Below are 14,519 nucleotides of genomic sequence, written 5' to 3' on the forward strand. Positions count from 1 at the left end.
CCGATTTATAAAGGTTTACCAAATAAAAAAAGCCCAAATTTACAACATCCAATAATTAAAACTTAAAGGGGTTGTCTGAGTTGTAAGATATCGGTACAACTACTTCCTCATACTGTCATATACTCACCTCTCCCTGCTCCGGTCTGTTCACAGCTGCAGTCCCCAAGATAAAGCAACATGCTTTCGGGTGCAGTTTATAGGGTAATCCATGTGCACGGTGTCCGTATAGGTATTTCACTACATACTATTTATGACAGTTATATCTGTATATGCGTTGTTGCATATACTTGTACATATGTATAGCTAATTGCATGGACACTATCATTTTTAAATTTTATGTGTACATAACTCTATGAAATTCTATGATATAGAATTCTATGGAATAAAGTATGTAATTTGCATTTCTTTTTTGTCCTATGTCTTAGGGCTTATTCACACGAGCATATATCGGCCGATATGCACGGCTATCTGATGCACTGGATTCCAAGGCATCAGTTCCCGAAAGATACTGAACCTATGTTTGTGGACAGAATACGCCTATGGGAGCCTATGAGAGCTGCCAGAAAGGGAGGGAGTTTAGCAGCATCTCTGCTAAACTCCCTCCTTCTCTCAGCCCCTTGCTTGCAGTTGGCAACGGGAGGGAGGAGCCAGGCGATTAGCACACTAGCCCCCTGCCCTTTGCTGAGAGTCGGCAAGGGGTGGGGAGGGGGACGGATTTTAGCAGAGCTATAGTCTCCCCTCCCACCCAGTGATATTTTCCGGGCCCAGAGGAAGACAGTGGGGCTGTCCTTATCAGGACAATAACTCTGCTTGCAGGCAGGGACTCCTCACTTCCGTTTGGTAGGGACAGGTTCTTTTCCATCTACCTGGAATGGTGCTCACTGTTCTGCATTGCGTGGTGTATTATACTTGCGTTCAGTGTGAACGTCATCCTGCGCCGAGCGAGGGGCTTTTGTGCCGTATAGACGTGACAAGCCATACAAGGCCGTCTGAACAGGTCGCATAAACGGGAGATGCAGCCGTGATTTGGCCACGGCTGCCTCACATACACACAACTGTCACCCGACCCAAAATTGCAGCACCCATGTGATGGAGCCTTTAGAGTGGTTTCATGCCTGTGTTTAGAGTCCTTTATAAAACTGATCAGTTTTTAACTGAATGTAGACTGATTACAAACTAAAGCAGAACTATTGCATGCAAATACTTCTTTTGGGTAGAGTAGCTGACTATTGGATATGCAGGTCATTGCACACTCTACAAGTTTTACTCTAGGTGGTCTGCAAGAGCCCTTCCTCCAAGCCATCAATGCACCCAATATACACTCCTGGCGGGGCTTCTCCCTGCCCCTTCCTCTCCCCCTCCCTATGGGGGTCACCTATTGTTTTGCTTTGCAGTGTACAGATGCAGATGTGAAACCACCCTTACAATATCACGATTAGGTGCAGACTTCCAAGTAAAAGCCTTACACGATTGTGTAGTAGTTTATTTTCAAATATTTCAATATTTACACACAAAAGCAACTCCACATCTATACAAGTACTAGAAAATAAAACACATGTACACTTTTATATTACATTTGCTGGAAATGTGATCTTGAGTTATGTATTCAAAACTTAGATATTTGTAGAAAACATCAAATTATTTTATATCTTTTCACTCTCAGATTACAATGTATTTTGTTTGAAGTTAGCATACAATTACTTAGTGAAGCTTGCAAGATCTTTGTCAAGATTCAAAAAAATTATTATATCCCATTCACAGAATAGGGGAAAAAAACCAAAAACTATCTGATCAATGCAAGTCCAAAGGTGGGATCTTTATGGTTCATGAGAAAAGCAAAACCGTGTCTCCTTGTGTGAATGGAGTCAGTGTCGAGCATGCACATAATTGCTCCATTCATCTGTAGGGGACTGCTGGACTTTGCCAAGCGCATGAACTCTTACCATCTCCAGCAAACCCCCTGAAATGAATCAAGTTGCAGCATGCATACACAACTGATGCTTGCTTCATTCGAGGACCTTCAGGACCCCCTTCTGAATCCCTGTAGTCAATCTCAAAATCAGATAATACCTGATCCTGTGATCCATGTTACTTTATGGTTTTTGAGGTTTACAAAAGGATTTCAACTCACTGGAATGCGATCTTCTACAGTCCAAGAAAGTTTCTAATCTTAGTTCCAACAACCATTAAGAACAATATGATCTTTAATTCCCCAAGTTAGTCCACTTCCTTGGTCCCAGCTGTGATAACAGGGATTGTGTTCAGTCCTTGGCATCCCCTACCCCATCAGCGTTAATTGCAAACATAGCTTCAGCCTCTGGTAAACAAGGCGAGTCATAGATCTTACAGATACGGGTTTCTCCTCTACCCTTTCTTAAGTACAATCTATGATAAAAGAATATAAGATAGTAATGATGTTAAATCTCCAGGTGTAAAATTTGACATTTAGCATTTAATCTCAGGAGCCAATAAAAAAAGTAATCATTTTTCTTTATAAAAGCTTGCTCTCCAGCAGCTAACAAAATTGAGACTCATGACCAGCATCAACCCCAAACCACACAGCTAATAGGTTTCACATGGTATAATTGACTACTTTGTATTACAAAGTATGTTACTACACTATTCTTGGTTATTTCCACCTTTCTGTGATTCAAGATAATGGTTCTGTTTCATAATACTGAACCATCAAGTGACAGAAATTATACTGTACAGCTCATACAATTGTAGCAAAAATTAACTTGACTGTGCCAATTAGTTTAATTGCTTAAAAGGGGTTCCACATAGTAACATAGTATATTAGGTTGAATGAAGACAATGTCTATCAAGTTCAGCCTGTTTTAACCACCCCACTTGTTGGTCCAGAGGAAAGGAAAAAAAAAAAAAAAAAAACCTGACTCCATAATGGCAGCCAGAGTAATTCCTAGAACAACATTTGAGATAATCAACTCTGCTGGTCACTTAATGTCTATATCCTGTAATATTATAGCGCTCTTAAAGAAGAAAAAAAAACAAAACAAAAAAAAAAACGCACATCTAGTCCCCTCTTTCGATTTGGCCATCACGTCATTGGGCAGAGAGTTCCACAGTCTCACTGCTCTTACAGTAAAGAACCCCCCTTCTGTGTTGGTGATAAAACCTGCTTTTTTTTCTAGACGTAGAAAGCGCTCCCTTGTTACTGTCGCAGTCCTGGCTATAAACAGATCATGGGAGAGATCCTTGTATTGTCCCCTCATGTATTTATACATAGTTATTTGGTTGCCTCTTAACTATCTTTTTTCCAGGGTAAATAATCCCAATTTGGATAGCCTCTCTGGGTATTCCAGTCCCTTCATTCCATGTATTAGTTTAGTTGCCCTTCTTTGAACCCCCTCAAGCACAGCAACATCTTTCCTGAGCACCGGTGTCCAGACCTGTGCGCAGTATTCCATGTGAGGCCTGACAAGTGCCTTATATAGTGGGAGGATAATGTTCTCGTCCCTCGCCCCTATGCCTCTTTTAATGCACACCAAGACTATTTGATTTTGCAGCAGCTGACTGGCATTGATTGCTCCAGTTAAGTCTACAATCCACTAGTACCCCCAGGTCTTTTTCCATATCACTTTTCCCTATCAGTACCCCATTTAGTGTATATTGGTGACATTGTTTCTCTTGCCTATGTGCATAACCTTACAAAAAATGTTTTTTTAAATCTATACTTACCTATTCCTCCCTAGGCAGTTTACTTACGCATCTTCTACTCACCGATCTTCTCCTGGCTCCTCCAGTCCCCAGGTCACCTCACCGCAAGCCAACCGAATTCTTCTGTTATGCAGCTGCAGTCTTCTTCCGGCAGGTCAGTGTAGGCTATGTCATAGTGACTGCCTAACGGGAAGCGCCAAATGCTGTGTCAGGCTAATGCTGAGACTGCGCATAAACGCTGTCTCGTGGCATTAGTATAGGAACTCTAACTAGTGACGTAGTGTACATTGACCTGCAGCTAATGGACGCATAGTCACTGGAAGACAAAGAATCGGAAGGCTGGAGGAGAGGTAACCTGGGGGGACTGCAGGACCCAGGAGAAGATCAGCAGGGAGAAGATGCGGTAAGTAGACTGCCGGGGAAAGAATAGGCAAGTATTTTTTATTTATTTTTTTTAATGACAGAACCCCTTTAACACAACAAAACCCATTGTAAAGTTAAAGTACTTGAAAGGGCAAATAAACTGTAGCATTAAGAGGCAAGCTAAAATTTATTATGCGTCTGTACAATTCCTTACCTTGTTGTGGATGCATGAGCTATGATATTTCCTCCAATTGGTTTTTTAGGATCAGCTGCAAACATGGCTGCTCCATCCACTTGAGCTACTACCTGGTTGGTAATCACAACAGCCACACCAAACTGAAAAGAAAAGGTTTAGCAAACATTAGGTGGAGTTATTCACACTTGCATATTAGCAAATTTTTACAAGCATCACTGCAGGTTGTGTGTTAAATGGAACCTGTCATCAACTACAAATATGGTGCTTATAATTTAGGTGACGTGGAGCCTCATTTCATGCTTACCAAATTCCCCATTCATGTGGTGTCCTCCCAGCAAATTCAGCATATGCATAGGAAGCGTGGCTTTTTTCAGAAGGCATAGAGATGAATGGGAACGTGTGTGCATTCACTTCTGAAGTGCCAGACTTGCCGTGGGCTCACGGACCTTGCCAGGGGATAGCCCAGGAATGGGGGAATAGATATGTATGATAGAACAGACTCCATGTCACCTAAACTATAAGCACCATAACTTAGTTTAGTTTTAAGTGCTTATAGTTGGACAGTTTCTTTTAAAAACATAAGTACACATTACCTCATCAGCCAGCCTCAGCAACATCCTCAGGAAACGGGCCAAATGCATCTGACGTGCAGACAATTCCCCTCTGCCCGAGTAATCTGTTCTATATAGAGCTGTAGCACTGTCCACTATGAGAAGCGCGTACCTGCAGAAAGTAACATTACAAACTGGTCAGCGGTGAACCAAGCAGCAGCTGCAAGAGGAAGCAATATATTAGAACATAAAAAGGGGGGAAAAAAACATGACTAAATACAACATTGTCGTTCAGTAGCTTTTTCCCCTTAGAGGCATAATTGTCCACAAGCAGGAGTTTTGTTTTTGCTATCCTTTGCTTGGCGTGAGAAAGGTTAACCATGGTAAATGTTAATTAAGCTAAGCCAACTGTAAAATGCACAGTTGATATAGAACACAAAAAACACAAGGTTTATCGGGTCCACGTGTTGAGACTCATGAAAATCACTAGAATCAAAGGAGAACAAATGTTTTCGGCCAAGTGGCAGTCAAACTGCTTATCGAAGACCCTGTAGATGTATAAGGAATCTATGCCATTAGAAACTGTTGCGATTCTGAAGTCCAGAGGGGGTCCAACACGCTACTACATGGGAATCTGATAAAGTGACCGTTTAGTGTATACTTACATAAAAAGTTAAGTGATGCATGCTAAGTTTAAAAGTGTGAGAAAAAAAAAAAACTTGACACATCATAGTGACATGCCAGAAGTTTTGATTGGTGGGGGTCTGGGTGCTAAGAAACCCCAACAATTAACAGGCAGAAGCACTCATCTGAGCGCTTTACCAATTCATCTGCCATCATTGAGCAGTGTAAGAACTCCATAAAACTTTCTATAGAGCCCATACAGCAATATGAGCAAAGTAGGACTTTTTGACGATTATGATTGCAGGGTTAGTTTTCTAATCACAACACTCCTCTCATCTCACAATTTTACCACGACTTGTGTATAAAGGTCACATATATCCCAAGCCTTGTTTATACGAAGTCAGGATGTCTTGTAAAATCAAAGCTCCCAAAACATGGCTGCTGAAATTTCACTACAGCTTGTAAGTAGAGATCAGGAGGGTAACTGGATGACATAAGAACACAGGGATAAAAGTACAGTTCTCAGAAGAGCCAAGAGTTCGTTTCTTTGAGTAAAGATGCAGTTAATTCTAATTACCTAGATTCTGCCATCATGGCTGAAGCTTGGTACAGAAGCTGGGTTTGGTGGTCGGTGTTGAAGGCACGTGCATAAGCCACATTGTCCAAAACATCACTGCCAGATAAGCCATACCTAAAATGTGGAACATTACAAAATAGTCTCATAAAGCTGCAGCAAGCAAGCACAGACAGGACTAGAGCAAAAACAGTGTGCGAATCCTACCTTTCAGCAACAGCAAGTAGCCTTTCAGGTCTAAAGGTGCCTTCAGTGTCTATGTACATAGCTTTCCCTTCACCACCACCTCTATCAATAGGGAGCTGAAAACGCAAAAGTATTAAAAGCAAGTTGAAGGACAAGAAAATATTGAGGGAAGAAATGATCTTTGGTAAAACCTTGGAGAATCAGGGATTAATTTTCAATTCTGCATAAATCAACATACCAATAATTTGGCTGAGAAAGCATGTATCCAGTCAATAGCGGTCTCTAGCAAACAAACTTATTTTATTTTGAGTAAAACAGGGTTGTGTGCGTCTACACTACCAGAAATGCTGTGAATTTTCCATTTTTCTGTACATGAAATTCATAGTGAATTACAACAACATCCATTGTGGATAATATTTAAAACAAATCTATGTGGGAGGCCATCACAAACAAAACCGCTAGGCAAGCAGAGATGTTTGCCAGGCAGGTCATGGACTGTCCAAACACGCTACAGAGAATTATAGTAAAATCCCGAATGCTTAATCACATAACGGACTTCATTACATTAGCCAAGTCGGTTGCATATAGATAAACATGTTTCAGTGCATACCTGACAGGTAACTGCTAGAGTGTGACATAATTGCGTTTTCCCTGTGCGAAACTCCCCAAACATCTCAGTAATTGATCCTGTCTCAATACCACCTAAGAGAAAACCAATCCAGAAACACAAACACTGATAATTATAGAAACAAATTGATTCAGAAATAGTAAATCGTATTCAAATGTAAGTTACAAGACGATAAGTGGGGAAAACTGAACGCACCTTGCAATAACTTATCCAGTTCTTTAGAGCCTGTGGAAATCTGAATGATCTCAGAACGTCTCTGATGGAACTCTGTTGCTGTTGTAAATCCCATAGGAACAAGTTTTGCAGCCTCTGCCTAGAAGACGGTAGTAAACAGGTCTACGAGTTATATGAGCTCTGTGCACACTGTTCAAGCCTTACATTCAGCAGAAACGCTGTGAAAACCTTCCAGCATATAAAACATATCAATAGGGGTGCAGTCACCCAACGGAACACCCCCCCCCCCCACACACACACAAAAAGCATCCTTTTTGCCTACATCGGAATGATATTTTTTCCCCTTAATACATAGAAAAGCATAAGTATAACAGCTTGTGCTTTCCTATGCAGTGGCACAGGACTGAGCCTTCTGTCAGAGGTATACACTATAAAAGCTTTACAATGTATTCCTACAGACACAGTGGTGCAGATTTAATATTGCAAATACACCATAAATACTTTGCACCACACTTATTAGGCGTTTTAGACACTGGCACTTCGCCTGTAAAAGGGACATAACTTGGCTAAAATGAAGACATGGCCTGAATGAACATATGCCAAAAAAATAAGACAATTTTAGAGTAGAAAATGCATAAATGTAGACAACTAATAAGAGGTAATTACTGACAAGATTAAACTTTTTTTCCTTTGTAGCTCTTTGCAATGCTTAGATCTAACATATAAAGGTGGGAAGTCATGCCTCTACTGTAGGGACCTCCAATTCTGCTATACTTGACAGCACACCAGCGATCTTTAGGGAGAAAAAAAAACAAAAAAGCTTTTGCACTGCCGTGCAACACTGTATCCTACAGATGGAGAATCACTCTGTTGCTATCCTACTGCACTAATAGGCAGGTTTACAACAGATGTCCCACTGGATACTGATGCCCAGTAACATAAGGCTCTGTTCATTGTGGTTATAATTGTTGCACTGGTATATGGTACTGGTGTATCTTGACGTCACCGGAAGCCAGGGGTTTAACAGGGCTTCCATTGAGGAACTCCCGTCACACCCCTAGCTCCTGATTGGTACATGATGTGAAGGTCCTACTGGCCTTAGTGTAAGTCTGCAGTGGTGTGTGTGCGGCGGCTGTCACTCACAGTCCCCCGCCGCTGTGGCGTCCATGCAGCTTTCAGTGACTGTTCCCCTGCGCTGTATGGTCCATCAGCGGTAGTTTTGTGGCGGCGGCTGTCAGTGTTTTGTCGGCTCCCTGCTGTACTGTGGCTGTACTGAGCGGCCGCGTGTGCTGAGCTCCCTGATCTCCTCCTCCTACTAGTGCGTAACGCTGCGTGCACCGGCTTTCAGTTTGTGTCCCATGGCGCTTTGGCCTCCGTGCTGCAGCAGCGCCAGGGAAGGCGCTTCAGGCCGTTGTGGGGTCCCTGCTTAGGACCCCCTCTGCGGTTAACACAGCGCTGGTGGGGGAAGGAGATAACCAGCGCTGTGCTGTTCCTGCTGAGGCCCCCCCTTTGCGGTGAATGGGCAGACTGGGAAGAAGCTGCTTAACGGCGCTGGGTTGCCTGATTGCAGCAGGGGCCACAGTTTGTTTTAACAACAACGGCTTCTGGGGCTGCCTGCATCGGAGGAGGCTGTATGATTTCCCCATAAATCGTTAGTGGGCTGCCAGGACCTGCAGGCCATCCAGGTCTGCAGCCAATCAGGAACGGGATGCATCACCCCCGTCAATCTTGACTCCACCAGTACTTCATGGTGGCGTCTAGATACACCAGTACCCTGGTATAGATAGATCTGTTTGGATCAATATTGCAATAGGCTGCACTGGCTTATTATAGGTCTATGTTTTTTCTTTTTTAAAAGCAGAATAGCAGCAAAATGTTGATATCCTGCCGATCAGGACAAAAAAAACAATCATGATAGAAAGGAACAAGGATCTTCCTTTTTATGGAAGTATGGCCTTGTATTCCTAAGGTCTAGCATTTTCTGTTTCGACCAGAGAGTCCTGTCTCCGTTACCAAGCAGAAAATATAACCACCAAAATATATATCTCTGTACAATTTATGGAGGTTATGGTCTAGAGGAGGATACTTCATGATTCTGTCTTTTTAGAGACGAAGGGACGCAGACACAATTACGGACTGTAAAAGGAACCAGGACATCAGTGTGACCAATGCCTAGCAAAACTGATTCATATTTTAGCCACTGCAGCTAGACCCTATAGTCCAGCATGTAGATTCAGATTCCTAATATAATAAAATACATGTATATTTATTGGGTTTTCTGAACTTTTCAATAAACGTTCAAAGAAGCAAAAAAGTCAACTTTAGCTTACCAAGATTTTGTCTGCTTTAGCCTCACTTATCCCTTTGATATTAATGAGTTCTTTCTTAGGAGCGTATGCAACAGCCTCCACTGTGTGGAACCCCGCCTCCTCCAACTTCTTCACGTCATTTGCATTAATTCCACATTGCTAATTTGAGAGCAGGAAAAAAAAAAATCGTTTTCTTTGTTTAAAAGCATATGAACACATCGCACATAAATACATGAAACAATGCAGGCTCTTCACTACTTTCTGCCTGATGCATTTTAATTATTCTATTTAACATGTAAACTTATAAAAAGTTACTAATAGGCCTCACAGCCTCACATTTGCCGTGTACGCGAGCCTATGTTGGACCTCTGGTTGGCACTGCAATCCTCCTCACGTCAGAGGCGCCAGGTGCCTTTATCTACACAACTGCTTTTTTGCTATTGGGGATAAATGGCAAGATTGCAATTCTCTCATATTCCAGCAGAGAGTCAGCAATATGAACTACCCGCTCCCCACCCTGTACCACAACGGCTCAGTGCAGGAAAGCAGTTAAATAGCCCCAAACTGTTTTACAGCCCAGGCATTGCTCACAACAGCTAAAAGAGAAATCATAAAGAATTAAAAAGCACTGGAGGGAAAGAAAAAAAATGTGAAAAACTGCTATAGACAGATACGCCCGTTAAATTTCATTTGGGAAAAAACAAATAAAATACAGCAATATATATCTATAAAGAGTAACCACACTTTAAAGCACATAATGCTGGTGACAGGATGCCTTCACACTGGCCCCATAGTGTTCATTGGCATATTACACAAACTGCACATATGCTTGTTAGAGCAAGCATGTATCTTTTGTAAGAATTCCCTTTTAATAACTCCTAGAACATATGCAAATTAGCCCGCCTCAAGTCACTCTACACCCCTCCAGCATTTTGGCCTCACCCATTGCCGCTATCCTCAGCACAAGCAGCGGTGAAGTCCTCTGTTTGTGTTGTGCTCTGACATGCACACTGCTGTGCCGGCATCACTTGAGCTCCCTGTTCAGCTATGCAGCTAGCTAGCTGAAGAGGGATTTTCTACGAAAATGTACAGAATATGCTGAATGAATATATATATTATATATATAGCAAAAAAAACGTATAAATCAACTATTCTGTATGTTCAAAAATAGAAATTTAAAATGCAGTTACTCTTTAAAGGGAACTCGTCACGCCCCCACAGCACCATAAACTAAGTTACTGTTGGGGGAAGTGATAGATTATGTATTTTTTAGATTTGTGTAGTAGAGAATGCACACGGGACTCAAAAAAAAAAGAAAAAAAGTCAGATTTTCGTGCTGCGCACAGACTTCAGAGGGGGCCACTGCTGGATCGCAGGCAAGTATAGAAATACACATCCCCTGGCTCTCTGTCATATCCACTAATAGCACCATAACTTAGTTAATGGCGCTGTGGAGATGTGGCAGGTTAACACTAATTACATCTTTAAGGCCGGCTGCACACGGCCGTGACGGGCTCCGCCGTGGAATATTCCACGGCGAAGCCCTCCACGGCGCCCCCCCATACTTACCAGCGGATCCGACGTCCTGGGTCCCGCATGACGCTTCGGCGTGACGCGCCGCAGCGTCAAGTGACACGTTGGCCATGTCACAAGACACGCCCACAGCGTCACATGACGCGGCGGCGTTGGGCGGAGAGGCGATTTCACGCTATCTTCCACTGTGCTACAGCGGAAGATAGCGTGAGCGGTCGGCTTCCATTAACTGCAATGGAAGCCAGCCGCGCGTACACCCACGGCAAATAGAGCATGCCGCGGGTGAGGACGGGAGATTTCATGGTGCGGAATTCCGCGATGGAATTCCGCACCATGAGCATTGAGCTATTAGGTTCAATAGAACCTGATAGCTGCGGGCAACGCGGCGAAAATCCGTCTGTGGGAAGGAGCCCTAACAGGGAAAAAAAAACCAGACAAATTTACCTCAAGACGAGATATTGCTTGAGGTCCGAAAGATTCTTCTTCTGTGGTCGCCTCATACTGAGCTTGCATGGCCATGGTACTAAAAACACAACACAAAAACCTAATAAGATTCACAACAATCCTATCACAGACCCAATATAAAAATGTCACATCTCTGTGGTATCTATGTACTCATCCCATGTGGAGGTTCCTTAGTGTTAGGGCTTATTCACACGGGCAGTAGCGTATTTACGTTCGCCTGCCGGGACCACAAAACTGCCTGAACGAGCACACAAAGCTAACGTTCAGACGGCCCAAGCCCAGCACATATATGCCGAGGCCACAATGTCTCTTACCTCCCCCTCACCGACTCTCTGCCTCTCTCCTCCCCTCCAGCTGTTTGCAATGGGAGGGGGCAGAGCTAAGCTCCACCCCTCCACACAGCCAGCAGTGGAGCTTAGACCTTGTCCCCTCCATTGTAAACAGCTGGAGGAGAGAAGGGGAAGGGAACTTGGCAGTCACGCTGCTGAACTCCCTCCCACCTCCCTTCTCCAGCCGCTGTTATTAGCTCCCATAGGAGCCCATGCAGCAGCCGACGTATTCCTGCCCAGCGTAAAAGCACCCGGCGCTATATTTGCCAGCCAGGCGCTTTTACGTCGCGTCACCTGTGTCATCTGATGCATTGAAATCCAATGCATCAGATGGCAGCATATATCGGCCGGCCATGAAAATGGCGCCCGATATATGCTCAAGTAAATAAGCCCTTAGGCCCCATGTCTACGGCACGCACAGATTCCGAGTGCAGAACCCCGCACAGTATTCGCCTGTGCCGGCACCCATGGGACATTCTCTCCAGATCCAGCGCCGGTCTTCTCTGTTGTGTCCGGATCTTCTTTCTTCAGCACATCTGGCGTGCCCGGCGCATGCACTTTAAAAAAAAAATAATCTCCTACTTTCCCGCAGGATCCGCGGCACGTCCGCAGTGTCAGCTGTGGGTGTGCACAGAGCGGACGGCTTCCACTGACTTCAGACGCTGTGCTAAGTATACATAGCACATATCTACTTTAAAGGGCTATTTCTATTCCTGACCTCGTGGGATATCCACAGGATGGGCTATAATGTCTGATATTGGCTGCAGGTCCGGTGTCCCTCTCCTCCTGTGTTCCCCCACTTGTTCCCCATAGTAACCAGCACTAAAAACACATCGCTGTAGCATGAGGGAAAAAAAATCCATTAAACGTGTTTTTTCTTCTTTTAAACAGTCCCATATAAAATAATAGGAGATTCTGGAAGAAATGCACCAAAATAGGACGCAGGGCCCCGTGCCCAACTCGGACCGTCCAATCCAGAGAAAAACAAAACATTGCTTGTGCGAATTAAAGAGGTCGTAGCGGGAGCGCAGGGCAGGACTTCCTGCCGAGACCCTCACCGACCACGGGAGTGGAGGTCCTGCAGGACTTCCTGCCGAGACCCTCACCGACCACGGGAGTGGAGGTCCTGCAGGACTTCCTGCCGAGACCCTCACCGACCACGGGAGTGGAGGTCCTGCAGGACTTCCTGCCGAGACCCTCACCGACCACGGGAGTGGAGGTCCTGCAGGACTTCCTGCCGAGACCCTCACCGACCACGGGAGTGGAGGTCCTGCAGGACTTCCTGCCGAGACCCTCACCGACCACGGGAGTGGAGGTCCTGCAGGACTTCCTGCCGAGACCCTCACCGACCACGGGAGTGGAGGTCCTGCAGGACTTCCTGCCGAGACCCTCACCGACCACGGGAGTGGAGGTCCTGCAGGACTTCCTGCCGAGACCCTCACCGATCACGGGAATGGAGGTCCTGTGTCGCCCGTGCCCGTCAGTGTGGGATGGTATTCCCTGCCCTCAGTGACGTCAGAATGAATGAAGCGCGGCTCGGCATGTACGGTCAGTGCTTCATTCCTTTTGATGCGGCTGAGGGGGACACCCGAGCGCTTGCAGCCGCCTATCTCCGCATTCCCACTGACAGTGAATGGAGCTGAAGGAAGGACTATCGCTGGGGCGCCCTGTTGGGCATCTCCTGTCGGACAGATAGTCCTGTGTAAAGGCACCCTTTATTTTCCGGCCATAGACGTTATTAGTGGTCGGCCCCTCCAGGCTGGACCCACACCCACGGATTTTTGCATGAAAAATCTAGGTGCGCAATACACGGAAAACAGAAGCCATGTCCTCCAGCGTGTGGGCTCACACGGACGGGCGCACACTTCAGTTTTCCGCCGCTCTCAAAGAGGTTTTTAAAAAAAAACAAAAAACAAAAAAATGCATTTAGCGCAGTACCTGAAACACTTAAAAATAAATAAAAATCCGCCTCCATGAATTTCGATGGCGTTTCTCAGATCGCAGTTTCTATCACCGCGCTTTACGAACGCTGTTTTTCCTATTTCCGTGCGTTTCAGCGTTTTTTAAATGCACCACATCTCCCGCTGCAGCGATACCGGGCGTAAAAAACCGCAAAACAGACTTGAAATCGACGTTCAAGAAGACAGATTGGCGCAAGAATCACTGCGCCGCGTCGCACTAAAACTAAACGTTCGCACCAGAGGCGGATGGAGCTGACAGGGGGCTTCTACTCCACGGCGACCCTCATGAGGGGCTGCAGCCCTGCTCGTCACCTCACAGCGGCGCTATACTGAGGGGAGACTGCGGCTGTACCCCACATATGGACATAATGCTCTCAGCTACGGCCGTCCGCCATGTCCGCTCACCTCAGGCAACCGCTCCCCGGCGATTCCAAGCGTCCCGCCAATTCCTGACGTCACACGTCCGGCCGCAGTCACTTCCGTGCAGGAGCTGCCGCCGGCGGCCGCGGGGTCCTAGTGCCGGGCGGCGCATGTTCAGTCCCAGCTGATTAGTAAATTGGCTTCTGAATGAATTCTGGTGAATTGTTTGTACTTTTTGTCCTCCGCTCACTTGGAGAGCTGTGATTGTTATATATGACCAAGGACGAGGGCTTAGTTCTGTGGGACATGTTGTATTCTTTAACCCCTTAAGGACGCGGCCTCTCCCCCCCCACCCCATTTAAGTTTTTTTCTCACCACTTTAAAAAAAATCATAACTCATTTATTCATCGCCGTCGCTGTCTGAGGGCTTGTTTTCTGCAGGACGAGTTGTGTTTTTTAATGCTACTATTTAATGTACCATATAATGTACTGAAAAACCTAAAAAAAATTTAAGTGGAGTAAAATGCAAAAAAAACAAAAACAACTACATTCCGCTATCTTTTGGTGCGTCTTTTTTCTACGGTGTGT

The 14,519-nt window shown here is 45.0% G+C and overlaps 1 protein-coding gene across 2 annotated transcripts; it reads right to left on the reverse strand.

Moving 5' to 3' along the window:
- Nucleotides 1-1,492: 1,492 nt before the first annotated feature.
- Nucleotides 1,493-14,044, reverse strand: RAD51 (RAD51 recombinase). Of its 2 annotated transcripts, none has more exons than XM_066608654.1 (10): nt 13,809-13,935; nt 11,261-11,339; nt 9,305-9,442; nt 6,996-7,113; nt 6,783-6,874; nt 6,194-6,288; nt 5,990-6,103; nt 4,831-4,960; nt 4,256-4,377; nt 1,493-2,385 (listed from the first exon to the last, which is right to left on the reverse strand). In XM_066608654.1, exons 2-10 carry the CDS (start codon nt 11,333-11,335, stop codon nt 2,262-2,264), a joined length of 1,008 nt encoding a protein of 335 aa, XP_066464751.1. In that variant the 5' UTR covers nt 11,336-11,339; nt 13,809-13,935; the 3' UTR covers nt 1,493-2,261. The 2 variants fall into 2 exon arrangements, with proteins under 2 accessions (XP_066464751.1, XP_066464750.1); XM_066608653.1 differs by lacking the exon at nt 13,809-13,935 and adding an exon at nt 13,977-14,044 and having other exon boundaries at nt 1,494-2,385.
- Nucleotides 14,045-14,519: the final 475 nt, after the last annotated feature.

This window comes from Eleutherodactylus coqui, chromosome 6, assembly GCF_035609145.1.
Source record: "Eleutherodactylus coqui strain aEleCoq1 chromosome 6, aEleCoq1.hap1, whole genome shotgun sequence".
NCBI lineage: Eukaryota > Metazoa > Chordata > Amphibia > Anura > Eleutherodactylidae > Eleutherodactylus > Eleutherodactylus coqui.